The sequence below is a fragment of the Pseudophryne corroboree genome, chromosome 1 (assembly GCF_028390025.1).
Source record: "Pseudophryne corroboree isolate aPseCor3 chromosome 1, aPseCor3.hap2, whole genome shotgun sequence".
Lineage (NCBI taxonomy): Eukaryota > Metazoa > Chordata > Amphibia > Anura > Myobatrachidae > Pseudophryne > Pseudophryne corroboree.
In genome coordinates this window covers 623,767,827-623,795,245 of record NC_086444.1, presented here as the reverse complement: position 1 = coordinate 623,795,245, position 27,419 = coordinate 623,767,827, and the positions used below count along the sequence as shown (strand labels likewise).

Here is a 27,419-nt window from a genome sequence, read left to right as displayed (position 1 = left end):
TGGATCAGCAGCTATTCCGCCGATCCAAGTGCTTTTCAACAAGTCGAATTCCTCGACTTGTCGACTGATTTGGGGTTAGACTGAATAGGTCGGAAACCCCTTCCGACCTAAAAAAGTCGAAAACTGCTGTCTTTTCAACAGACAGCAGCTTTCGACTTCAATTGGATATACCCCAGAGTCTCACACTAACCGTTGATACTGCGGGGTAAATTTCCTATACAGTGCTTTTCAAAACGGTCATGTCTTCTGCAGTTTGCCAGCTGTATTTAAAGGCGCACGAATATTAAATAAAAAAAAGGTTTTGTGTTTAATAATAAGGCTCTGTTAAATCCAATTATATGGGTGAAACTGGTAGCTTTGAACAGCACCACAAAGGAATTTGCCCCTGTGCCAGTGACACAGTCATCCTCACCATCTCCACTTACCCTTCTTGACCTCCAATGCGCATTAATTGCAACCGACAATACGACTTCCCGTTTCCTGTTGCAATTGTTTATTTTGACTGCCCTGGGAAACAACACAGCTGAATTGTGCTCTCTGCATCAGAGATCACTGTATCCAAAGGAGCAGATTTGTGTAGATATCTTGCCACAGAAAATACACAAGTCTACCTGGCGACAGCAACGTGTGGCTTAAACGATTAGAAGGGAGCTACAAAATAACTTGAATAATTTAGTGAAACTTGTAAATATACAGATCAACAGTCAAGGTAGAAATTCAGTTACATAGACACTGAATGTTATCTTTAATTAAACTAGAAGTCTAGGGTAATGTGAGAGGCTTCACTGCTGCTGCCAGATATCAGCTAACCTATCTGTTATAGATATAGAGAAGTCATGTAATTCTGCTGCAGACCTTGCCTAAATCAGATGGCAGCACAAAGATATGGCAGATGGGGACCAAATCCTTTTAGAGCCAACTGCCAGACTAGTGCTCTCACTACAGACACATACTGGGATGAACTAGGCACCATATAGTGATCCATAGGTACCATATCTACTGCAAGCAATGAATACAATACAGGTTGAGTATCCCATATCCAAATATTCCGAAATACGGAATATTCCGAAATACAGACTTTTTTGAGTGAGAGTGAGATAGTGAAACCTTTGTTTTTTGATGGCTCAATGTACACAAACTATGTTTAATACACAAAGTTATTAAAAATATTGTATTAAATGACCTTCAGGCTGTGTGTATAAGGTGTATATGAAACATAAGTGAATTGTGTGAATGTATACATACTTTGTTTAATGCACAAAGTTATAAAAAATATTGGCTAAAATGACCTTCAGGCTGTGTGTATAAGGTGTATATGTAACATAAATGCATTCTGTGCTTAGATTTAGGTCCCATCACCATGATATCTCATTATGGTATGCAATTATTCCAAAATACGGAAAAATCCCATATCCAAAATACCTCTGGTCCCAAGCATTTTGGATAAGGGAGACTCAACCTGTACAACATTCATTAATAAAATAAGACCGCTCCAGGAGGTGAAACTGTAAGTGGACTGTAAGGAACTTTCCTATCTTGCAAGTGAAAATTACAAGATAGGACATCTATATATGTAAAATGCGAAAGCCCTCACTCACTCACTCACTGACTCATCACTTCTCTTCCTGATATGTTAGGAAGATGAAATGTAACATATGTATTCTTCAGGTGGGAAATAGGAAAAGTACGTAATTACAATTTAAAAAAACCTCCTCTAAGGGGATGAAAAGGGGGTTGACATAACGTCATTACTGATGCGTGGCTTGCGTTGCATGAACGATAACTCCCAAACAGATAACCAGATCAAAATTTGGATTGCACCTCCAGTGTGTAGAATTTAATAAACTACTAAAATGGTCCTGTCACTTTTTACCGTATCTGCTACGCCAAGAACCATGGATCAATATTTATTTCCATTAAGACATCTCAAATGTACATCTCTATAGATTTACCAACTTTTTAACACTCATATCTACAACAATGAAAATCAGAACCTACAGTGCGAAGAATGGGTAGAACAGCTAGTTCAAACTAAATTAAACTGTGCCATTGAGGCAGAAAAACACAGGGTCAATGTCATAGAGGGGAAAAAAAATAAGCTGTAGGCTATATATAGATAGTAAAAAGAGCTCCCAGCCCACACCACAACAAATAGTACACAGGCTATAGAGACTGTATGGTTAACAAAGGAAAAATCTCTGGAATCCTAACTGGTGAAATTATTTGGCTCTAATACACAGTTAAATCATTTGTTGCCTAGGCCATTTATCACCTACTGTAGCTACATCATTTACTGTGTCAGCAATAAGATTCTCACCTTGGCACAGGAAAAGGGCTGAATTCAATACCAGATTGGCAACCTGGCTTTTTTTTCCAGACCTTTCCATTCTGATACAGCAGCAGTGCAGATCCTTCCTCTTCCGGAAAAGAAGCTCAGAGATCTACCTATTCTTCCATGTTGTTCTCAGCTAAACTTATGGTGATGGGCAGTCGCAGTTATTTTCTTCACCTCCCAAATGATAAGATATCTGGCTAAAGTGTTGTGGCCTTGCACATGTATATATGCATGCTATCAAGTAGAGTCGTGTTTGCCTACCCCGGATAATGTTTCATTATATACTAACTAGCTGTTGTACTAGCTTATCTTTCCCTCTGCCCCTCCCCATCTCATGACCCCCCCCCCACTACTCCCCTTCTCCCATCTGTTTCCTTCCCCCTTTCTTTATCTCTCCATGCCCCCCCCCCTTTATCCAGTCTTTTCCTCTTCTCTCTCCCTTCCTCTGTTTCAAGCTCTCATCTTCTTTTCTATCTCTCAATCTCTTTTTTATCTTTGTCCCCCCCTCTTTGAGCTCTCTTTCCTTTTTCTCTGTCCACTTCTTTGCTCTCTCGATCATTGTGAAAGTGCAGAAGCATGCTGAATCTTACAGTACATGGAGGGTAAATGGTTGGATAACTTATTGGGGAAGGTGGAAGTGGGCTGGCCATCCTAGTCCCGGGTGGTAGTGGCAGTATGTTGTTAGTGATGGCGGTTGATAACGCACCAGCCAATCATTACGGATTTGAAAAATGACAGGAGCTGACTGGCTGGTGCGTTAACACCTTGTGTTTATCACTGCTTTATCACTTCTTTATCCCTTCTCCAGGCTTAATACATCTGCCCCATTGTACTGTACCAGGGAGTAACAAATGTAGCTATAAAATCTCTATCCTTCTACTCAAGTACTTTTATATTGAATTTCAAGGGTAGATATATTATTCATATGCAATATTAATGTCACTGAATACCTATTGGTTATACATATTGTTCTCCACAATTTCAATTTTTACTAATTAATGAGACTATGCAAAAACTTGCAGAATGCATCCTTCACCAATAATAAGGCTGGGAGACTTTAATGTTGCACTATATGTCAGACTAGACAGAATGCATGGAATGGTGCTATAAGGAGATCCTGGTACTGGATGAGATCCAATTAAGTAGCTTAAATCTCAGAGATCTGGAGATGTTTACTAAATTAATTAATAAAAAAAAATAAGAATTTACTCACCGGTAAATCTATTTCTCGTAGTCCGTAGTGGATGCTGGGAACTCCGTAAGTACCATGGGGAAAAGACGGGCTCCGCAGGAGACTGGGCACTCTAAAAGAAAGATTAGGTACTATCTGGTGTGCACTGGCTCCTCCCACTATGACCCTCCTCCAGACCTCAGTTAGGACACTGTGCCCGGAAGAGCTGACACAACAAGGAAAGGATTTGGAATCCAGGGTAAGACTCATACCAGCCACACCAATCACACCGTACAACTTGTGATAACCATACCCAGTTCACAGTATGAACAACAACTGAGCCTCAGTAACAGATGGCTCATAACAATAACCCTTTAGTTAAGCAATAACTATATACATGTATTGCAGAGAGTCCGCACTTGGGACGGGCGCCCAGCATCCACTACGGACTAGGAGAAATAGAATTACCGGTGAGTAAATTCTTATTTTCTCTGACGTCCTAGTGGATGCTGGGAACTCCGTAAGGACCATGGGGATTATACCAAAGCTCCCAAACGGGCGGGAGAGTGCGGATGACTCTGCAGCACCGCATGAGCAAACTCAAGGTCCTCCTCAGCCAGGGTATCAAACTTGTAGAACTTAGCAAACTTGTTTGACCCCGACCAAGTAGCAGCTCGGCAAAGCTGTAAAGCCGAGACCCCTCGGGCAGCCGCCCAAGAAGAGCCCACCTTCCTTGTGGAATGGGCTTTCACCATTTTGGATGCGGCAATCCAGCCGCAGAGTGAACTAGCTGAATCGTGCTATAGATCCAGCGAACAATAGTCTGCTTCGAAGCAGGAGCGCCAACCTTGTTGGCTGCATACAGAATAAACAGCGAGTCAGACTTTCTGACTCCCGCTTTTCTGGAAACATACATTTTCAAAGCCCGGACTACGTCCAGCAACTTGGAATCCTCTAAGTCCCTATTAGCCGCAGGCACCACAATAGGCTGGTTCAAATGAAGCGATGATACCACCCTAGGAAGAAATTGGGGACGAGTCCTCAATTCTGCCCTGTCCATATGGAAGATCAGATAAGGGTTTTTACATGACAAAACCGCCAATACTGACACACGCCTAGCCGAAGCTATGGCCAATAGCATGACCACTTTCCACGTGAGATATTTTAGCTCCATGGTCTTAAGTGGCTCAAACCAGTGGGATTTCAGGAAATCCAACACAACGTTAAGATCCCAAGGTGCCACCGGTGGCACAAAAGGAGGCTGAATATGCAGCACCCCCGGAACAACGTCTGAACTTCAGGCAGTGAAGCCAGTTCATTTTTAGAGAAAATGTATAGGGCCGAAATCTTGACCTTTATGGATCCTAATTTTAGGCCCATAGTCACTGCTGACTGTAGGAAGTGCAGGAATCGACCCCGCTGGAATTCCTCTGTAGGGCCTTCCCGGCCTCACACCAAGCAACCTATTTTCGCCATATACAGTGAAAAAGTCTTGCTGTCACGTCTTTCCTAGCCTTTATCAGCGTAGGAATAACTGCATCCAGAATGCCCTTTTCCGCTAGGATCCGGCGTTCAACCGCCATGCCGTCAAATGCAGCCGCGGTAAATTTTGGAACAGACAGGGCCCCTGTTGCAACATGTCCTGTCTGAGAGGCAGAAGCCCTGAGTCCTCTGAGAGCATTTCCTGCAGCTCCGGGTACCGAGTCCTTCTTGGCCAATTCGGAGCAAAGAATATTGTTTTCACTCCTCCTTTTATTACAATTCTCAGCCCTTGGGTATGAGAGGAAGAGGAGGGAATACAGAGACCGACTGGAACACCCACGGTGTTACTAGTGCGACCACAGCTATCACCTGAGGGTCCCTTGACCCGGCGTAAAACCTTTTTTAGCTTTTTATTGAGGTGGGACGCCATCTAGTCCACCTTAGGCAGTTCCTATCAATTTGCAAACTGCGTGAAGACTTCCTGATGAAGTCCCCACTTTCCCGGGTGGAGGTCGTGCCTGCTGAGGAAGTCTGCTTCCCAGATGTCCACTCCCGGAACGAACACTGCTGACAGTGCGCTTACTTGATTCTCCGCCCAGCGAAGAATTCTGGTGGCTTCTACCCTCGCCACCCTGCTCCTTGTGCCGCCTTGGCGGTTTACATGAACCCCTGCGGTGATAAAGCTGATTATTTACCTTAGAACACAAGCTATTTACTAATAGCGTGAAGCCGTAATGGCCGCTGTCCCTCGTGCACGTGCTACGCACTTCGTACGCTATTTGCGTACAAAGACCTCGCACGTGGTACGCAAGTTACGTACACACGCTGCGCTGTGAGTACGGGATACACACAGCGAGCGTACACACAGATAATAACCTTTTAAACCTTACACAGAGTATGCTTATACTGTAATTCTTAGTGTTGTGATACTGCAATGATATAATACTGTTTAACCTTGGTCTGTAAGCTAGCTGTTTGAGCGATTGAGATGCTCAGCAACCCTTAATAACAAATGGTGAAACACACTCCTTGCTAAGGTTCCAACACCTTTACTAAACGATGTAAGTAAGTAAAAGGAAAAAAAAGATACAGTAACAGCTTATACACTACAGCCTAACATTAATGACTAACAGAATAACTAAACAGAAATATACACAACAGCGAACGATCGCAAACACAAATACATAGACTAAGAATGAACGGCTTACATTAAACGGGTAACAAAGTGGCCACAGAGAAACATGGAACACTCGCTAGCGCAACCGGATCCAGTCCTCCAATTATCAGAGATAAATGTTGATGAGAGAGAGTACTGGCCGGTCTGGGGACAGTGACCCTTATATACACAACATACAGTGTACTACAAAGGGCTCTATAATCTTATTGTTCATTGGACACAGGAATGTCTCTCCGCACTATAACAAAAGGTCATAGGTTAGTTTGAACAGGTGGGCTGTGACTATATCAAACTGCTCAGGTGGGAGGGAATCTCAGAATTCCCGCCGCATGGATAATGAACCGCAAATATAGTAAATGTCCAGAAACTACTAATAGACATAACTATACGCAGGAGCGATTAATCTTTACCTAACCAGCACCGGATTGTTTCTAATAAAATGTTCTTTAGTTAGGTACCAAACACCACTGCTCAAACCCTGTCTGACCCTTCGTATCATGCAAAGAAGAATTCCTCTGTCCAGGGACCAGTTACATTAAACAAACTTACAGTTATTATTAAGGGGAACATTATCTATAAAACATACTATTTGGATTAATTATTTAACGATTGAGTCGCCCGCTAGACGCACACAAACTCTACCGTAAATGCACATACCATGCGCTCGAGCGCATGGCCGAGGAGGCGCCGTCACGCAACTGCGAATATGCGCACGCACGGGAGAGAATGTGCACGTGCAGCGGCACGCGCATGGGGTGGATATATGGCAACGTGTAGCATGATATTTTTCCGACTTTGACAGCGGTCTGACTGGATCAGAACCGGTTGGTCGCGAAGCAGGATCTCCGCTTGACTTAGGGCGTTGTATATGGCCCTTAGTTCCAGGATATTGATGTGAAGGCAAGTCAGTTGACTTGACCACAGACCTTGGAAATTTCTTCCCTGTGTAACTGCCCCTCACCCTCGGAGGCTTGCATCCGTGGTCACCAGGATCCAGTCCTGAATGCCGAATCTGCGGCCCTCGAGAAGGTGAGCACTCTGCAGCCACCACAGGAGAGACACCCTGGCCCTGGGGGATAGGGTGATTAACCGATACATCTGAAGAGGTGATCCGGACCACTTGTCCAGTAAGTCCCATTGGAAGGTCCTCACATGGAACCTGCCTAAGGGGATGGCCTCGTATGATGCCACCATCCTTCCCAGGACTCGAGTGCAGTGATGCACTGACACCTGTTTTGGTTTTAATAGATTCCTGACCAGTGTCATGAGCTCCTGAGCTCTCTCTATCGGGAGATAACCCTTTTTCTGGTCTGTGTCTAGGATCGTGCCTAGGAGAGGCAGATGAGCTGTAGGAAACAACTGCGACTTTGGAATATATAGAATCCAGCCGTGTTGCCGTTACACTTCCAGAGAAAGTGATACGCTGTTCAGCAACTGCTCTCTTGATCTCGCTTTTATGATGAGATCGTCCAATTACGTGATAATAGTGACACCTTGCTTCCGCAGGAGCACAATCATATCCGCCATTACCATGGTGAATATTCTCGGGGCCGTGGAGAGACCAAACGGCAACATCTGAAATTGGTAATGACAATCCCGTACCGCAATTCTGAGGTACGCCTAATGAGGTGGATAAATGGGGACCTGAAGGTATGCATCCCTGGACCTGAAGGTATGCATCCCTTATGTCCCGATTCACAATAAAGTCTCCCCCTTTTTAGGCTTGCACTGACCGCTCTTAGCGATTCCATCTTGAACTTGAACCTTCTCAGGTATATGTTCAGGGATTTTTAATTCAATATGGGTCTGACCGAACCGTCTGGTTTCGGGATTACAACATGGTCTAATAATAACACCCTCTTGTTGAAGGAGGGGACCCTTGACCACCACCTGTTAAAGATACAATTTGTGAATTGCAGATAACACTGGCTCCCTCTCTTGGGGGGAAGCCCGCAGGGCCGTCGGTGAGGGGGCATCTTCTCACAGTCCAGCTTGTATCCCTGAGACACAATATCTATTGCCCAGGGATCGAACAGGGAGTGAACCCACATGTGGCTGAACTTACGAAGGAGTGTCCCCACCGGGCCTAGCTCCGCCTGTGGAGCCCCAGCGACATTGGTGGATTTTTGTAGGGGCCGGGGAGGACTTCTGTTCCTGGGAACTAGCTGCCCGGCTCTGACAAGAAAGGACGCCCCTCAGACTTTCTTGTTTCTTTATACGAAAGGCTGCATTTAATAATGTCGTGCTTTCTTAGGCTGTGCAGGAATATAAGGCAAACTAGCAGAATTACCAGCTATAGCTGTGGAGACCAGGCCCGAGAACCCTTCTCCACACAATCCTCAGCCTTCCATATGCCTCTTAAGTCGGCATCATCTGTCCAATGCATATTCTACAGGACACGTCAAGCAGAGATCGACATAGCTTTGACTCTAGGACCCAGTATACTCATGTCTCTTTGGGCATGCTTTATAACTATATATCTATCACTTAAGACAGCATCTTTAATATATTTATATTGCATACTAGGGTCTCATCTCTGCTGATAAGGTACCTGTCCACGCTGCCACAGCGCTATAAACCCATGCCGACACAATCGCCGGTCTGGGTAGTATACTAGAATGTGCACGCTATCTGCAGGATCCCTGAGAATAGCAAGTGCTACCGTCTGTGCAAACAGGACACCCCAGGGGAAGATTCTCAACATATCCTGGCCCTAGTGGGGAAAGGATACAGCCTGAGAATTCTCTTGTGGGAAGCTGCCGTCTCTTGTCTGGAGATTCACGCTCTTTTTTCCTCATGAGAGGAGGGAAATTTACCTCAGCATTCTTCCCCTTAGACATGTGTACTCTCGTGTCAGGGACAGATGAGTCATCAGTGATATGCAAATCATCTATTATTTCAATAATCATATATTGAATACCTTATAGCCATCTTGGCTGTAACTTTGCATTATCGTAGTCGACAGTGGAGTTAAACTCCATGTCGATACCAGTGGATATTATTATGGATAGTGAGCATTGAGAGACTCTGAAGGTCTCTGTGACATAGGGACAGACATGGGTAGATTTCCTGTCTGTTCCCTAACCTTTTGTGCAATAAATTCACCTTAGCACTTACACATATCCAAACAGGTGTCGGCGTTGTCGACGGAGACACCCTCTCACACACATATCTGCTCTATCACTTCCTTAGAGGAGCCTTTTACCTCAGACATGTCGACACACGCGTACCGACACACCACACACACAGGGGATGCTCTATTTGAGGACAGTTCCCCCACAAGGCCCTTTGGAAAGACAGAGAGAGAGTATGCCAGCACACACCCCAGCGCTATATAACCCAGGGATTACACTACAACTCAGTGTTTACCCAGTAGCAGCTGTATATACAAATTTTTTTTGCGCCTAAATTTATGTGCCCCCCCCCCCTCTCTTTTCACCCTTTGTGTACCAGGATACTGCCGGGGAGAGCCTGGGGAGCTTCCTTCCAGCGGAGCTGTGAAGAGAAAATGGCGCTGGTGTGCTGAGGAAGAAGGCCCGGCCCCCTCAGCGGCGGGCTTCTGTCCTGTTTCTGACTAAAAATGGCGGGGGTTTTACACATATACAGTTTTCCAGACTGTATTATGTGTATATATTGCCAAAAGGTATACTTATTGCTGCCCAGGGCGCCCACCCGCCCAGCAGTGACCGGAGTGTGTGGTGTGCAGTGGGAGCAATGGCGCACAGCTGCAGTGCTGTGCGCTACCTTAATGAAGACCGGAGTCTTCTGCCGACGATTTTATCTCCTTCTTCTGTCTTCTGGCTCTGCAAGGGGAACGGCGGCGCGGCTCCGGGAACGGACGATCGAGGTCAGGCCCTGTGTTCGAACCCTCTGGAGCTAATGGTGTCCAGTAGCCTAAGAAGCACAAGCTAGCTGCACGCAGGTAGGTTTGCTTCTCTCCCCTCAGTCCCACGTAGCAGGGAGTCTGTTGCCAGCAGATCTCACTGAAAATAAAAAACCTAACAAATACTTTCTTTCTAGCAAGCTCAGGAGAGCCCACTAGGTGCATCCAGCTCTGGCCGGGCACAGATTCTAACTGAGGTCTGGAGGAGGGGCATAGAGGGAGGAGCCAGTGCACACCAGATAGTACCTAATCTTTCTTTTAGAGTGCCCAGTCTCCTGCGGAGCCCGTCTATTCCCCATGGTCCTTACGGAGTTCCCAGCATCCACTAGGACGTCAGAGAAAAGAAAAGAAAAAAGAGAGTTTTGCCATCATTAACTTCACATGCCTCACGGTCCCCTATAGACATGGATTTCCCCGGTGGCATGGTTCTGGGTTCTGCATCTAAAAGCAGAATATACTGTATACCTTGTGGGTTTTTGGACCATTCTTTTTAAAATAAATTGTCCACCCTTGAGCAAAGTATGGAAGATCAACTCCCAATGGTTAAATCTACCACACATAGCAGAAAAGCTCACAGAGGAAATATTAGCTTTCTTTGTAGGAGAATAACCTCAGATTTATTTGTATGGGGCACATTAGTTAAAAGCTTCTACTCTGTGCAACATGATTGCACAAATAGCTCTTCACAATAAAAGATAACTTGGGAGGCAGTTCACAAACTCCAGTATCAGATATACAAAGAGTCCCATTAGAGACAAACACACATATAGACTAATGCTCATAGAAGGACAGAAAATATTTATTTTATGTGAGGCATAACTGGTTTAAGAGTGGAGATCGAGCTGGCAAAATATTGGCATTTCACTCTAGAGAGTGGCAAGTAAATACAGCAATCACGGAACGAAGAGATAACAATGAGTAACCAAGTGATTAATGAATGTATCAGGGCAGTTCATGTTTGGGTGTGGAATAACCTGGGCATGTATCTTGATAAAAGCAAATGCACCTTGATTGTAAATCATACAGTGCACAGACAGGGCTATAACACATCTAATAAATAAGTACTAATGGGTTCACCGCACCACAACCCTTTCACAGGGAGAGCTCTGATAACCAGTCCCAGTTTCCTATGCCCACTGACTACACATGCCAGTCCCTCTGATAATATCCATCTGCAACGGGTTGCGGTCGTTAGGTCGACATGCATTGGGTCGACCACTAAAGGTCGACATTCACTAGGTCAACAGGGTGTCTAGGTCGACAGGTTGATTAGGCAATTGTCTCACAAGCAGAGATACTTCTTTAACAATTTTCACACAAGAAGCTGCCTTAGGGGCACATATTACACTTGAAGCGGTTCATGCAGATATTGCTTTATTTCCAAAGCTGCAAAACCCCAGGTTTAGATGAGTATCCTAGGAGTAATAGGAGGCACATTCGGGGGAATCCTAACTACAATGCAATTTAAAAGAAAATGTCCATCTTTAGTAAGAGAGGACCCCATGAGGTTAGTATTAAAGCCTGGGAAATACTCCAATGATTGTAGTTTATACTGGAACAATAAATTATTGTTGACAACATTTTTTGGTGGAAAACTTGGCGGTCAAGTACAGTGTAGTAATTACTGTCCTAATCCATAGGGATCAATCCTGGTTTACGTCTGGGAGATCCAGCAAAGTTAATTTAAGGATGGCCGCTAGCAATTTAGAAATGAAACAGACTCCAGCATCATTTGATTCTGAAAGAGCATTTGCTTCTAGGGAAAGTAAATATCAGTGTGCTGTCATGAAAAAAAAAGGGCTTTGGGGCAATATAGATCAAGTGGATTCAGTTGATGTATGCCAGACTAATTTCAGTCTTAAATAAAGGCATATTATTGGGATGCCTGCCCCAAGGCACTGGTTATAAGTGACAGAACAAATAATAAATGGTTAATAGAGGGGGAACTAATGGAGAGGAGAAAATATATTACTATACGACGTGGATAATAGGCTGCCGTATTTAGCAAATGCTCAGTCAGCTTTGACAAAAGTGCTGTACGTACTGAGTAAATCTGCCCAATATTCCCATCTACATATTCATTTGGGCAGACTGCCTGAAATACCTTGGTGATAAGTATTTGTGCCACTATCCATGCTTCCACAGTTCAGGCATATCAAGCAGCAGATGATACTGAGAGTACATCTAAAGCGGATACCTTTATTAGTCACCATAGGAGGTGCCGATCTGGGACTTCCCCTCTACACTGGGTAACAGACTGCCTCCTCCACCCCTTGCTGTGGGACATAGACTGCACACTTGGGCCGCCCAAGTAAGCAGTCTACGTCCTGGACGGGGGAGGGGGGGGGGGGGAGGGGAGCAGTCCAGTGTCGGCCTGGTGCATGTAGGGCCCACGAGGGGAATGCAGTGTGAGGGGCTCATACTTAGGGGTGTGGCCAGCCTTCAAAGCAGGTGTGGCCAGCCTCCACAGAGGATTGAAATACACAGTTGTCTTGTGCAGTGTAATGCAACATTTCTACCATGTATAATACAAGTGCACAGTCTGGAACCTGATCCCTAGAGGAAGGAGTGGGCACTCAGGCAGTGGGGCCCACCAGTGGTTTCCCCTGTACCCCTGTGGGCCAGTCCGACCCTGGAGCAGGCCATAATGCAGCGAAAGGGGGAAGTCCCATAGTGGCACCCCCGTGTCAGCTTCTGCAAACGCCTATGTTAGTCACCCCACACCACCTTGAGGATTAAAAAAAAAAAAACCCTTGAGGCATCCTAACAATTTAATGAGTGCAGTTATATGGAATGGAGAAAGATCTAGGTTATTTTTTTTTTTTTATAAGTAAGCAGTCTCTTCGTGCCTTACAGCTTCAACATATTTATCTAGTGATCTGAGGACTACCTAAAAGCTGAAATAGCTGGCTATTCATATAATCTTAACGTTCTCATTATCAAACAATGCTGATGAACATAGCAAACGGAACGCAACTTAATTGTCTAAAGAGTATGGAAGATATCTCCTCGCTGGTGAATAGCCTGCACACCAACTTTTCTACCACCAATCATGGGACGTCAGTCTACAGGATCTAGTCTCCGTCCCTAACCAGCACCTTTGAAAGTAGATTAGATTTAGCGAAGGGGTTACAGAGTTACTTGAGTAGTTGCTCATGCTCTTAAAACTTACTTTAAGAAGAATAGCCCACACCCACACCCCCAACCAAGACACATCTGTCACAGTCTGAAAACGGGTAAAATCAGCTCTCAGCCATCCAACAGAACATTTCCAGAACTAACAGCAAAGTGGAAAAGTATTTAGGACCTATAGATAACAAGGTTTGGGAAGGTATTTTTAGATGCTGAAAAGCTAGATTCCATAACAAACTAAGATTTACACAGAGGATACTGTTATATGGGAGTCTATAAAAAAAATCCAGGTTTATGGGACAGGAGCCTCTAATGGAGGCAGATGTTTTGTGGAAGAAGACGTGTGTGAAAGCAGACTTGTGATTACCTACATTAATATCCAAATTAATGGTGTAGAAAGCGCTGCTACCTTATGACTCAAAGAAATTCTATAATTGATACAAACTAAAAATCAAATACCATGAAATAGCAATAAATATAACTAGGTGTATATAAACAATTCACAATTTACATTTTTAAATTCAAGGTGGAAGATAAAAGTCCTCACTTGCATGTACAGGACAGCTACCTCCCCACTGACTACATTATTGCAACTCTAAAAGGGTACATATGCTAATTTTTATACACAAGTATACGTCTTTATTTATGGTCATGTCTCTGCCCTGTGGTATATTTGGACTATTGGCACAGTGTGTGTAGACTCCTTTTACACTGGGTGCCTTTGGTGAGCTCCAATCAGTGGCGGATTTACCACTAGGCAACAAAGGCAGCCGCCTAGGGCATGATATGTCCCTGGGGGCCCGGCCAGGGCCAAACTCCCTAGTGGTAAATCTGCTACTGCTCACCAGTAGTAGTGCTGCCTACCTGCAGTGCCAGCCAGCTGACCTGCCGCCCGCCCTGGACAGGCACACCCCTCCAAAGCCGGGGATGACATAACACGAAACAAAACATGCCGTCCACCGCCGATAATGCTCCCGTGCTGGAGGTTGGAGCCTGAGGCTGTGTGACATCCTGATGCTGAGAGTGAGTTGTCATTTACCCCGCAGTGCTGGCAGCTGCTGTTGGAGATGTCGTGTATGTAGAGTTGCAGTGTTATTTTGGCTTAGGCAGTAATAGTCCACCGGGACAGTGGTCTATTACTCAGATGGCTAGGAGACATTGGGTTACATTGTAGCATGCTGCCTATACAGTATGCGTCTATTTAGTTAACACAAAGGGCGCAGCTCTTCCTGCTCTGCGCCCCCTGACTCCATTTCGGCTACTCCTCCTGTCCTTACTGCTCATATCCCCACCGCCAGAAACTAGTGTGGTGCGGTCAGTGCACTGTACAGTTGCTCTGTTGGTGGAATCAGTAGTTGTCTCCCTGCATTCATCTACAACGACAATGCTTGCACCGAGGAACAGTTCTGTTGGAGTTGGGCTACTCCACGTCCACCACACTTTGTGAGTCACATTCTTTCACAGCCGTTTCCTTCTCGTATCCCCTTTCACCTTCCCTGCACTTTCTCTGAGCACTCTCACCCCCTACCCAGCCCCCTTTCGCCTTCTCCTTCCTATCACAGCTCCGGTCTGTGTCCCTCACTGCCTTCTTCTCCATCTCTCTATGCTCTCTCATTCCCCCCTCCCCCAAGTCCCCCTTCTCCTTCCAATGCTGCCTGTCCCACTGCTATCGCTGCTCCGGTCTGTGTTCCTCCTAACCGCTGCTTCCTCTCTCTCCCTGCATTCTCCGCCTACCAGGGGTGGATTTACCGCTGGGCAACTGAGGCACGCGCTTAGGGCCCAACGAGTCTAGGGGTGTGTCGACGGTGATCAGGAGCAGTGCTGCAGAGGATTTTCTTTTTCAAAATACATCTGAGGCTGAGCCGGCCTGGCCCCAGCAAGCTGTCAGTACACATTGATTGGTGTAACAATGGAAATTAAGGGGAGGGGACATAGTGCAATCGGTGAAGGGGGAAAGTTATAGAATATAAGGAGGAAAAATTACAGATAATGTAAGGGGCATATATCGGAATGGAAATATAGTGCTATGGATTGTTTGAGGGAGGGGGCCCCAAATCGGTATCTTGCTTAGGGCCCCATGAGGTCTAAATCCGCCTCTGGCTCCAGATGCTTGAGAGTTATCACTTTTGCTGCATTTTTCATTTGTTTTATGTAAGCACAAGTCACTTTATTGTGGCTGTTGCAAGATACAACTTTTATTCCCTTTTCTCCACACCTATGATCCAACGCACTTACCAAGTCTCGGGGCTTTAAGAGGGACAAATGGAGGAAAAGGAATGAAAGACACTGTTACAAGGTGGAAACACTGACTGCTGGTAAGCATATATCTTTCATTTTTTGGATTGTACACCACTACTTGTAGTTCTTCTACCTACGTTAATATATACAAACAACTCATAGAATTCAACTTTATAAATAAGGATTGTCCCCTGATTCTGGGGCTATTTTGTCTCCTGGGTTTGATACTTAACGTAGTACAATGGGTCATCTCTGAATGTATCCAGCTATTATTTTATGCTAGGAAAACAACTGCCGAGTGATGGATGCAGAGATGTTCCCCAGGCCAGGATACGTTTCTTACATGAAGGGTGCTACGACTAATTTGGCAACATTTGGGATAGATGGCTACAATGTCCTGTTGCTGAATTACTTGTGGGGGGGCGGTGCTATGACAAACTGCTTACTCAACACTTGAGATTTGTAAGTATAATATAGTTCTGGAACAGTATATCATGGATAGCAGCATCATTCCTTTACCTTGCACTCCATAGAGGTGCACAGAAAAACTAGCAGTGACACAGATAAGGTATATATATACAGCCGAGCACATGCCCACAACCTGAATTGCACCCCTATAGTGATACATACAAGTGATCCTCTCTGTGAGTACTGTACTCTATACTTTTGAGAGAGAAAAAAAATATATACTCGTTAAAGGAACAAAAGGGAGGACAATTTCTTCTACATTCTTCCTCGAAGTAGTAGACCCATGGTGGTTATATGTCCCTGATGCTCCCCACCCAATGAGGTGTATTTGACAACTTGCATCATTCATTACTACTATGCAAAACTGTTCTGGACATAATGGGGTAAATGTACTAAGGTGGGAGTTTCTTAGAACTGGTGATATTGCTGATAGCAACCAATCAGATTCTACTTAACAGTTATCTAGTAGCTTCTAGAAGATAATAGATATAATCTGATTGGTTGCTATGGACAACATCAACAGTTCTAAAAAAAAAACCTCCCACCTTAGTAAATTTACCCTAATGAGTGGAGAATGCAGTAAGCTGAGGTTCCAGAGGTCTTGCAGGTCAGAGACTCGCTGCAGTTGGGTCCTTCTATGTTTAGTAGCAAGCATACATTAGTATAGATAGCCGTGTCAAGCTCATAATTTAAAAGCTAAGTCACAATTAGTGTACATACTATAATGAATTCATTCAATTCATTATGTTAGTGGAATCTCGTCAAATACTGTATAGTTGAATTAGTTTCTTCTTACAGCCAAATTGTTCAGTGACTCTTAACCTTCCCAAAGCAGAGACTTAGTGACTGAATCAACTTCCATATAAAAGGTGTCTCAGAGGACATCCGGTAACTCACACTCACCTCTTCCCATTGATGAATATAGCGGATAAGCCTGGAGAGTCGAAGTAACCTAAGCAGACTGAGGATCTTGGTGAACCTTACAATCCGTAGAGCACGGGCTGTCTTGTATACTTCAGAGTCAATGCCCTTTTCTACAATGAGAAATATGTAGTCCACAGGAATGGAGGACACAAAGTCCACCACAAACCACGTGCGCAAATACTTGCGTTTAATCTTCTGTGGATCCAAGATGATCTCAGTGTTGTCCTCAAACACAATCCCTGTGCGGAAGTTCAGAACCAAATCCATAAGAAAGAAGGTGTCTGACACCACATTAAATACGATCCACGGCGTGGTCGTCTCGTCCTTGAAGAAAGTGATTCCCACAGGGATGATTATTAGGTTACCCACCATGAAAAGCAGCATTGTGAAGTCCCAGTAAAATCTATGGAAGATAAGAGCACAGTAAGTGAAATAAAGAAGCATTTCATTTGGTATATAATGATTATTACTTGTCCAGTGTTTTATTAAACAGAGCTCAGCATGTTCTAACCTCATTGTCCTTTGCTTATCTGTATAATAAAACCATCCCTCAGCAAAAAAAAAGTGACCACTGGAGGAATATTTTGTAACCAAATAGAAACTGTAATCTGGTGTGGATATTAAATAATATTAGTGGTATCAATAATATCAAAGAAGTTAGTAGCAACTTCAATGTCCACTTGGAGACCATAGTCCACAGGCTGCAAGTAGTCTCTTAAAACACTGAATTGTTCAGAAGAACATTAGAATGGAGCTCATACACTGCTGCCCTTTGAATGCTATTGCAGGCACGTTTATATTTCTTCTGCAGCTCTAACTGCTATCACTCTTCTTCTATTTAACTGTTACGAGACACAGTGCATTTAACCGAGGAGGTCCCATGACACATTTAAGCAGCCTCTCCACCTTTGTTTTCAAGTAACAGAGAAAAGCTAAAGCGTGGTAACATACAAGTTAAGGCCTATACACACTAGGAGATTTTTTTCATTTCAAAAGACTTTGGCAACATCTCTGAAAGATATATCTTTTACCCAGTTCTTCTAATGCCCCATACATACATACATACATACATACATACATACATACATACACACACAAAAAGGCACTGGGCAGCCACTTCATGGGTGTATTAGAAGAGCTGCCAAGCTGCTAATTATTTCAAATATATTGCCAGTTAGATCAAACTCATTTACTATGCATCCGGAAAGTATTCACAGCGCTTCACTTTTTCCACATTTTGTTATGTTACAGCCTTATTTCAAAATGGAATAAAATAATTTCCCCCTCAAAAGTCTACACACAATACCCCATAATGACAACGTGAAAAGTGTTTGAGATTCTTGCAAATTTATTAAAAATAAAAAACGAAGAAATCACATGTACATAAGTATTCATAGCCTTTGCTCAATACTTTGTTGATGCACCTTTTGGCAGCAATTACAGCCTCAAGTCTTTTTGAATATGATGCCACAAGCCTGGCACAACTATCTTTGGGCAATTTCGCCCATTCCTCTTTGTAGCACCTCTCAAGTGCCATCAGGTTCGATAGGAAGCGTCGGGGCACAGCCATTTTCAGATCTCTTCAGAGATGTTCACCTGGATTCAAGTCTGGGCCACTCAAAGACATTCACAGAGTTGTCCTGAAGCCACTTCTTTGACATCTTTGCTGTGTGCTTAGGGTTGTTGTCCTGCTGAAAGATGAACGATTGCCGCAGTCTGAGGTCAAGAGCGCTCTGGAGCAGGTTTTCATCCAGGAGGTCTCTGTACATTGCTGCATTCATCTTTCCCTCTATCCTGACTAGTCTCCACGTTCCTGTCACTGAAAAACAACCCCACAGCATGATGCTGCCACCACCATGCTTCACTGTAGGGATGGGATTGGCCTGGTGAAGAGCGGTGCCTGGTTTCCTCCAAACACGACGCCTGGCATTCACGCCAAAGAGTTCAATCTTTGTCTCATCAGACCAGAGAATTTTGTTTCTCATGGTTTGAGAGTCCTTCAGGTGCATTTTGGCAAACTCCAGGCGGGCTGCCATGTGCTTTTTACTAAGGAGTAGCTTCCGTCTGGCCACTCTACCATACAGGCCTGATTGGAGGATTGCTGCGGAGATGGTTGTCCTTCTGGAAGGTTCTCCTCTCTCCACAAAGGACTGCTGTAGCTCTGACAGAGTGACCATCAGGTTCTTGGTCACCTTACTGACTAGGGCCCTTCTCCCCCGATCGCCAGCCAGCTCTAGGAAGATTCCTGGTGGTTCCGAACTTCTTCCATTTACAGATGATGGAGGCAACTCTGCTCATTGGAACCTTCAAAGCATTTTTTTTCTGCACCCTTCCCCAGATTTGTGCCTTGAGACAATCCTGACTCGGAGGTCTACAGACAATTCCTTTGACTTCATGTCTGGTTTGTGTTCAGACATGCACTGTCAAGTGTGGGACCTTATATAGACAGGTGTGTGCCTTTCCAAATCATGTCCAATCAACTGAATTTATCACAGGTGAACTCCAATTAAGCTGTAGGAACATCTCAAGGATGATCAGTGGAAAGAGGATGCACCTGAGCTTAATTATGAGCTTCATGGCAAAGGCTGTGAATACTTATGTACATGTGATTTTATTTTTTTATTTTTAATAAATTTGCAAATATCTCAAAAAAAACTTTTTTCACATTGTCATTATGGGGTGTTGTGTGTAGAATTTTGAGGGGAAAAAAATAATAAGAATTTACTCACCGGTAATTCTATTTCTCGTAGTCCGTAGTGGATGCTGGGAACTCCGTAAGGACCATGGGGAATAGCGGGCTCCGAAGGAGGCTGGGCACTCTAGAAAGATTTATGACTACCTGGTGTGTACTGGCTCCTCCCACTATGACCCTCCTCCAAGCCTCAGTTAGGACACTGTGCCCGGACGAGCTGACATAATAAGGAAGGATTTTGAATCCCGGGTAAGACTCATACCAGCCACACCAATCACACCGTACAACTCGTGATACTATATCCAGTTTGACAGTATGAAAACAACTGAGCCTCTCAACAGATGGCTCAACAATAACCCTTTAGTTAGCAATAACTATTTACAAGTATTGCAGACAATCCGCACTTGGGATGGGCGCCCAGCATCCACTACGGACTACGAGAAATAGAATTACCGGTGAGTAAATTCTTATTTTCTCTGACGTCCTAGTGGATGCTGGCAACTCCGTAAGGACCATGGGGATTATACCAAAGCTCCCAAACGGGCGGGAGAGTGCGGATGACTCTGCAGCACCGAATGAGAGAACTCCAGGTCCTCCTCAGCCAGGGTATCAAATTTGTAGAATTTTGCAAACGTGTTTGCCCCTGACCAAGTAGCTGCTCGGCAAAGTTGTAAAGCCGAGACCCCTCGGGCAGCCGCCCAAGATGAGCCCACCTTCCTTGTGGAATGGGCATTTACAGATTTTGGCTGTGGCAGGCCTGCCACAGAATGTGCAAGCTGAATTGTACTACAAATCCAGCGAGCAATAGTCTGCTTAGAAGCAGGAGCACCCAGCTTGTTGGGTGCATACAGGATAAACAGCGAGTCAGATTTTCTGACTCCAGCCGTCCTGGAAACATATATTTTCAGGGCCCTGACAACGTCTAGCAACTTGGAGTCCTCCAAATCCCTAGTAGCCGCAGGCACCACAATAGGCTGGTTCAGGTGAAACGCTGACACCACCTTAGGGAGAAACTGGGGACGAGTCCTCAATTCTGCCCTATCCATATGGAAAATCAGATAAGGGCTTTTACATGATAAAGCCGCCAATTCTGACACTCGCCTGGCTGAAGCCAAGGCCAATAACATGACCACTTTCCACGTGAGATATTTTAGATCCACGGTTTTTAGTGGCTCAAACCAATGTGATTTTAAGAAACTCAACACCACGTTGAGATCCCAAGGTGCCACAGGAGGCACAAACGGGGGCTGAATATGCAGCACTCCTTTCACAAATGTCTGAACTTCAGGTACTGAAGCTAGTTCTTTTTGAAAGAAAATCGACAGAGCCGAGATCTGTACTTTAATGGAGCCTAGTTTTAGGCCCATATTCACTCCTGCTTGCAGGAAATGCAGAAATCGACCTAGTTGAAATTCCTCTGTTGGGGCCTTTTTGGCCTCGCACCATGCAACATATTTCCGCCATATGCGGTGATAATGCTTTGCCGTAACATCTTTCCTGGCTTTAATAAGCGTAGGAATGACTTCCTCCGGAATACCCTTTTCCTTCAGGATCCGACGTTCAACCGCCATGCCGTCAAACGCAGCCGCGGTAAGTCTTGGAACAGACAGGGCCCCTGCTGTAGCAGGTCCTGTCTGAGCGGCAGAGGCCACGGGTTCTCTGAGATCATCTCTTGAAGTTCCGGGTACCACGCTCGTCTTGGCCAATCCGGAACCACGAGAATTGTGTTTACTCCTCGCTTTCTTATTATTCTCAATACCTTTGGTATGAGAGGCAGAGGCGGGAACACATAAACCGACTGGTACACCCACGGTGTCACTAGAGCGTCCACAGCTATCGCCTGAGGGTCCCTTGACCTGGCGCAATATCTTTTTAACTTTTTGTTGAGGCGGGACGCCATCATGTCCACCTGTGGTTTTTCCCAACGGTTTACCAGCATCTGGAAGACTTCTGGATGAAGTCCCCACTCTCCCGGGTGGAGGTCGTGTCTGCTGAGGAAGTCTGCTTCCCAGTTGTCCACTCCCGGAATGAACACTGCTGACAGTGCTAGTACATGATTCTCCGCCCATCGGAGAATTCTTGTGGCTACTGCCATTGCCATCCTGCTTCTTGTGCCTCCCTGTCGATTTACATGGGCGACTGCCGTGATGTTGTCTGACTGGATCAGCACCGGCTGGTGTAGGAGCAGGGATTTTGCTTGACTTAGGGCATTGTAAATGGCCCTTAGTTCCAGAATATTTATGTGAAGGGAAGTCTCCTGACTCGACCATAGTCCTTGGAAGTTTCTTCCCCGTGTGACTGCCCCCCAGCCTCGAAGGCTGGCATCCGTGGTCACCAGGACCCAGTCCTGTATGCCGAACCTGCGGCCCTCCAGAAGATGGGCACTCTGCAGCCACCACAGTAGAGACACCCTGGTTCTTGGAGACAGGGTTATTAAGCGATGCATCTGAAGATGCGATCCGGACCATTTGTCCAATAGGTCCCACTGAAAGATTCTTGCATGGAACCTGCCGAAGGGAATTGCTTCGTAAGAAGCTACCATCTTTCCCAGGACCCGCGTGCAGTGATGCACCGATACCTGTTTTGGTTTCAGGAGGTCTCTGACTAGAGATGACAACTCCCTGTCTTTCTCCTCCGGGAGAAACACTTTTTTCTGGACTGTATCCAGGATCATACCCAGGAACAGTAGCCGTGTCGTCGGAACCAGCTGTGACTTTGGGATATTCAGAATCCAGTCGTGCTGGTGCAGCACTTCCTGAGATAGTGCTACTCCCACCAACAACTGTTCCTTGGATCTCGCCTTTATTAGGAGATCGTCCAAGTATGGGATAATTAAAACTCCCTTTTTTCGAAGGAGTATCATCATTTCCGCCATAACCTTGGTAAATACCCTCGGTGCCGTGGACAGTCCAAACGGCAGCGTCTGGAATTGGTAATGGCAATCCTGTACCACAAATCTGAGGTACTCCTGGTGAGGATGGTAAATGGGGACATGCAAGTAAGCATCCTTGATGTCCAGGGATACCATGTAATCCCCCTCGTCCAGGCTTGCAATAACCGCCCTGAGCGATTCCATCTTGAACTTGAATTTTTTTATGTATGTGTTCAAGGATTTCAAATTTAAAATGGGTCTCACCGAACCGTCCGGTTTCGGCACCACAAATAGTGTGGAATAGTAACCCCGGCCTTGTTGAAGTAGGGGTACCTTGATTATCACCTGCTGGGAATACAGCTTGTGAATTGCCGCTAGCACCGCCTCCCTGTCTGAGGGAGCAATCGGCAAGGCAGATTTTAGGAACCGGTGGGGTGGAGACGCCTCAAATTCCAGTTTGTACCCCTGAGATGCTATTTGAAGGATCCAGGGATCCACCTGTGAGCGAGCCCACTGATCGCTGAAATTCTTGAGGCGGCCCCCCACCGTACCTGGCTCCGCCTGTGGAGCCCCACCGTCATGCGGCGGACTTGGAAGAAGAAGCGGGGGAGGACTTTTGCTCCTGGGAACCTGCTGTTTGTTGCAGCCTTTTTCCCCTACCTCTGCCTCTGGACAGAAAAGACCCGCCTTTTCCACGCTTGTTTTTCTGGGTCCGAAAGGACTGAACCTGATAAAACGGCGCCTTCTTAGGCTGTGAGGGGACATGGGGTAAAAATGCTGACTTCCCAGACGTTGCTGTGGAAACTAGGTCCGAGAGACCATCCCCAAATAATTCCTCACCCTTATATGGTAACACTTCCATGTGCTTTTTTGAATCCGCATCTCCTGTCCACTGGCGAGTCCATAAGCCTCTCCTAGCAGAAATGGACAATGCACTTACTTTAGATGCCAGTCGGCAGATTTCCCTCTGTGCATCTCTCATATATAAGACTGAGTCTTTGATATGGTCTATGGTTAGCAGGATCGTGTCTCTGTCTAGTGTGTCAATATTTTCTGACAGTTTATCTGACCACGCGGCGGCAGCACTGCACATCCATGCTGACGCAATAGCTGGTCTAAGTATAATGCCTGAGTGTGTATATACAGACTTCAGGATCGCCTCCTGCTTTCTATCAGCAGGTTCCTTGAGGGCGGCCGTATCCGGAGACGGTAGTGCCACCTTTTTAGACAAACGTGTGAGCGCTTTATCAACCCTAGGAGGTGTTTCCCAACGTGACCTATCCTCTGGCGGGAAAGGGAACGCCATTAGTACCTTCTTAGGAATTACCAATTTTTTATCAGGGAAAGCCCACGCTTCTTCACACACTTCATTTAATTCATCTGATGGGGGAAAAACTACGGGTAGTTTTTTCCCCCCAAACATAATACCCTTTTTAGTGGTACCTGTAGTTATATCAGAAATGTGTAACACCTCTTTCATTGCCTCAATCATGCAGTGAATGGCCTTAGTGGGCATCAGGTTAGACTCATCATCGTCGACACTGGTGTCAGTATCAGTGTCGACATCTGGGTCTGCGGTCTGAGGTAGCGGGCGTTTCAGAGCCCCTGATGACCTTTGAGACGCCTGGACAGGCACGAGCTGAGAAGTCGGCTGTCCCACATTTGGCATGTCGTCAAATTTCTTATGTAAGGAGTCTATACGTGCACTCATTTCTTTCCATAAGCTCATCCACTCAGGTGTCTGCCCCGCAGGGGGTGACATCCATTCTAAAGGCATCTGCTCCGTCTCCACATCATTATCCTCATCAAACATGTCGACACAGCCGTACCGACACACCGCACACACACAGGGAATGCTCCAACAGAGGACAGGACCCACAAAAGCCCTTTGGGGGGACAGAGTGAGAGTATGCCAGCACACACCAGAGCGCTATATAATGCATGGACTAACTGAGTTATGTCCCCTATAGCTGCTTTTTCTATATAAATGTATACTGCGCCTAAATTTAGTGCCCCCCCTCTCTTTTTTACCCTTTTCTGTAGTGTAGACTGCAGGGGAGAGCCAGGGAGCTTCCTTCCAGCGGAGCTGTGAGGGAAAAATGGCGCCAGTGTGCTGCAGGAGATAGCTCTGCCCCTTTTCCGCGGACTATTCTCCCGCTTTTTCCTATATTCTGGCAGGGGTATTTTCCACATATATAGCCTCTGGGGCTATATATTGTGGTATTTTTGCCAGCCAAGGTGTTATTATTATTGCTTCTCAGGGCGCCCCCCCCCAGCGCCCTGCACCCTCAGTGACCGGAGTGTGAAGTGTGTGTGAGGAGCAATGGTGCACAGCTGCAGTGCTGTGCGCTACCTTGGTGAAGACTGATGTCTTCTGCCGCCGATTTTCCGGACCTCTTCTTGCTTCTGGCTCTGTAAGGGGGACGGCGGCGCGGCTCCGGGACCGAACACCAAGGCTGGGCCTGTGGTCGATCCCTCTGGAGCTAATGGTGTCCAGTAGCCTAAGAAGCCCAAGCTGGCTGCAAGCAGGCAGGTTCGCTTCTTCTCCCCTTAGTCCCTCGCTGCAGTGAGCCTGTTGCCAGCAGGTCTCACTGAAAATAAAAAACCTAATTTCTATACTTTCTTTCTAAAGGCTCAGGAGAGCCCCTAGTGTGCATCCAACCTCGGCCGGGCACAAAATCTAACTGAGGCTTGGAGGAGGGTCATAGTGGGAGGAGCCAGTGCACACCAGGTAGTCATAAATCTTTCTAGAGTGCCCAGCCTCCTTCGGAGCCCGCTATTCCCCATGGTCCTTACGGAATTCCCAGCATCCACTAGGAAGTCAGAGAAATAAATGTATTCATTTTTAGAATAAGGCTGTAGCATAACAAAATGTGGAAAAAGTGAAGCGCTGTGAATACTTTCCGGATGCACTGTATAACTTAATAACTTGAAGATTTATACCAGTCTTATCTGAAAGTCTTCTTGATGGGGATACATGCATCCTCATGAAGAAGTCTTCGAGATAAGTCGAAACACGTTGGAACGGATGCTGGGGTTAATTCCAAGTTGATCGCAGCAGGAATTTTGTTAGCAGTTGGGCAAAACCATGTGCACTGCAGGGGGGGCCGATATAACATGTGCAGAGAGAGTTAGATTTGGGTGTGGTGTGTTCAATCTGCAATCTAATTTGCAGTGTAAAAATAAAGCAACCAGTATTTACCCTGCACAGAAATAACATAACTCACCCAAATCTAACTCTTTCTGCACATGTTATATCTGCCTCCCCTGCACTGCACATGGGCCCTCATTCCGAGTTGTTCGCTCGCATGGCGAATGTAGCAGAGTTACACACGCTAAGCCGCCGCCTACTGGGAGTGAATCTTAGCTTCTTAAATGTGCGACCGATGTATTCGCAATATTGCTATCACAAACGAGTTAGCAGTTTTTGAGTAGCTTCAGACTTACTCTGCCTGTGCGATCAGTTCAGTGCTTTTCGTTCCTGGCTGACGTCATAAACACACCCAGCGTTCGCCCAGGCACACCCACCGTTTCCCCGGCCACTCCTGCGTTTTTCCCGGAAACGGTAGCGTTTTCAGCCACACGCCCCTAAAACGCTGTGCATCCGCCCAGTAACACCCATTTCCTGTCAATCACAATGCGAACGTCGGAGCGATGAAAAAGCCGTGAGTAAACTTACTTTCTTCATAGTAAAGTTACTTGGCGCAGTCGCAGTGCGAACATTGCGCATGCGCACTAAGAGAATTCTCACTGCGATGCGATGAAAATCTCCGAGCGAACAACTCGGAATGAGGGCCATGGTTTTGCCCAACTGCTAAAAAAAATTCCTGCTGCGATCAACTTGGAATTACCCCCACTGTACCTTGGACTTTCCCCATGGACAGAAAAGCTCTAATGTTTTTATTATACTAGCTCTACTCTTTGAACATTATCGGGGTTTGATCTGGATAATCCTTTAGATTGTATGCTCAGACAGCCCATGGTTTCCAAGAAAGCCATGTCTCTGCATTATAGATTTTTAACCACGCCCATGGATCACTCTAAGGTTCGTACTGGCATGAGGAATTGGTTAACCAATTTTCCCTCTCTCACTTGTGAGATATTACAGAAAAGTTTGATAATGTCCTGCACATTGATGCCTTCGGCTCAGTACTACGAGATGTTTCTAAATATAACATTCAGGGCATATTTTTACCCCAAAAGACAGTATATGGCAGGAATGATTGACACTGACAATTGTTTGAAAGGTCGTATGTCTAATGCAGATTTGATGCACTGTTTTTGGGCATGTCCACTGATTCGTCGGTTTTGGTTGTTAGTATGGCAATATGCCATGGAATATTTGGTTAACTACCTCCCTTTCACAGCAGAAAAGGCGGTTTTGGGAATAATACCTCCTGGCCAAAAAAATCACAAAAGGTTGTAAAAACTGTTGATGACCATCAGTGCAGCAGCACGAAAGTCTATATTACAAATGTGGATTTCGCAGAGACCTCCCACCCTTTCACTGTTTATTGTTGATGTTTTTACATCATGTATTTACCATGGATTATGTGGAAACCAAATTGAGCAAAGACAGCTTGGTGGGCAAATTCTTTGATTGTTGGGAAAGTTATATAGCTACTCTGCCCATGGATTTCCAGAAAAGAGTTAAATCTGCATTGCAGAACACTGAATGGTGTGAAACGCGGGTGTTTCTGGGGGATCCTCCCATTGCATAACACATTATTGTAATTCTTTTTTGCAGATTCAGAGGTGGACGGGTGGATCCTGCTTTCCGGCCCTCTCACGCTCCTGGGACAACTGGCATGGATATGTGACATTCTGTTCCATCTTTTTGTTGTATTTTTTTATTTTATTATTTAATGTGTTTAATGTCATACAGTATTAATTTATTGTTGATGTTTTGACAATGGTGTAATGTATGATACTGTCTGTAATATTTATATTGAATGATCTATATTGATCTATTTTGTTCTTATGATTATTTTGTCAAGTGACGCAAGATTAAATAAATAAAGATTTGAAGGACTTTTTTATTCTGT

General features: G+C 45.3%; 1 protein-coding gene across 1 annotated transcript in view; it reads right to left on the bottom strand.

The window, feature by feature from the left end:
* HCN2 (hyperpolarization activated cyclic nucleotide gated potassium and sodium channel 2) overlaps positions 1-27,419 on the bottom strand; it is a 102,831-nt gene that overhangs the window by 55,216 nt on the left and 20,196 nt on the right. The window contains exon 2 of the mRNA XM_063914482.1: positions 16,790-17,213. Within this exon, the coding sequence (XP_063770552.1) occupies positions 16,790-17,213 (424 nt within the window). The remainder of the gene's footprint in view (positions 1-16,789; positions 17,214-27,419) is intronic.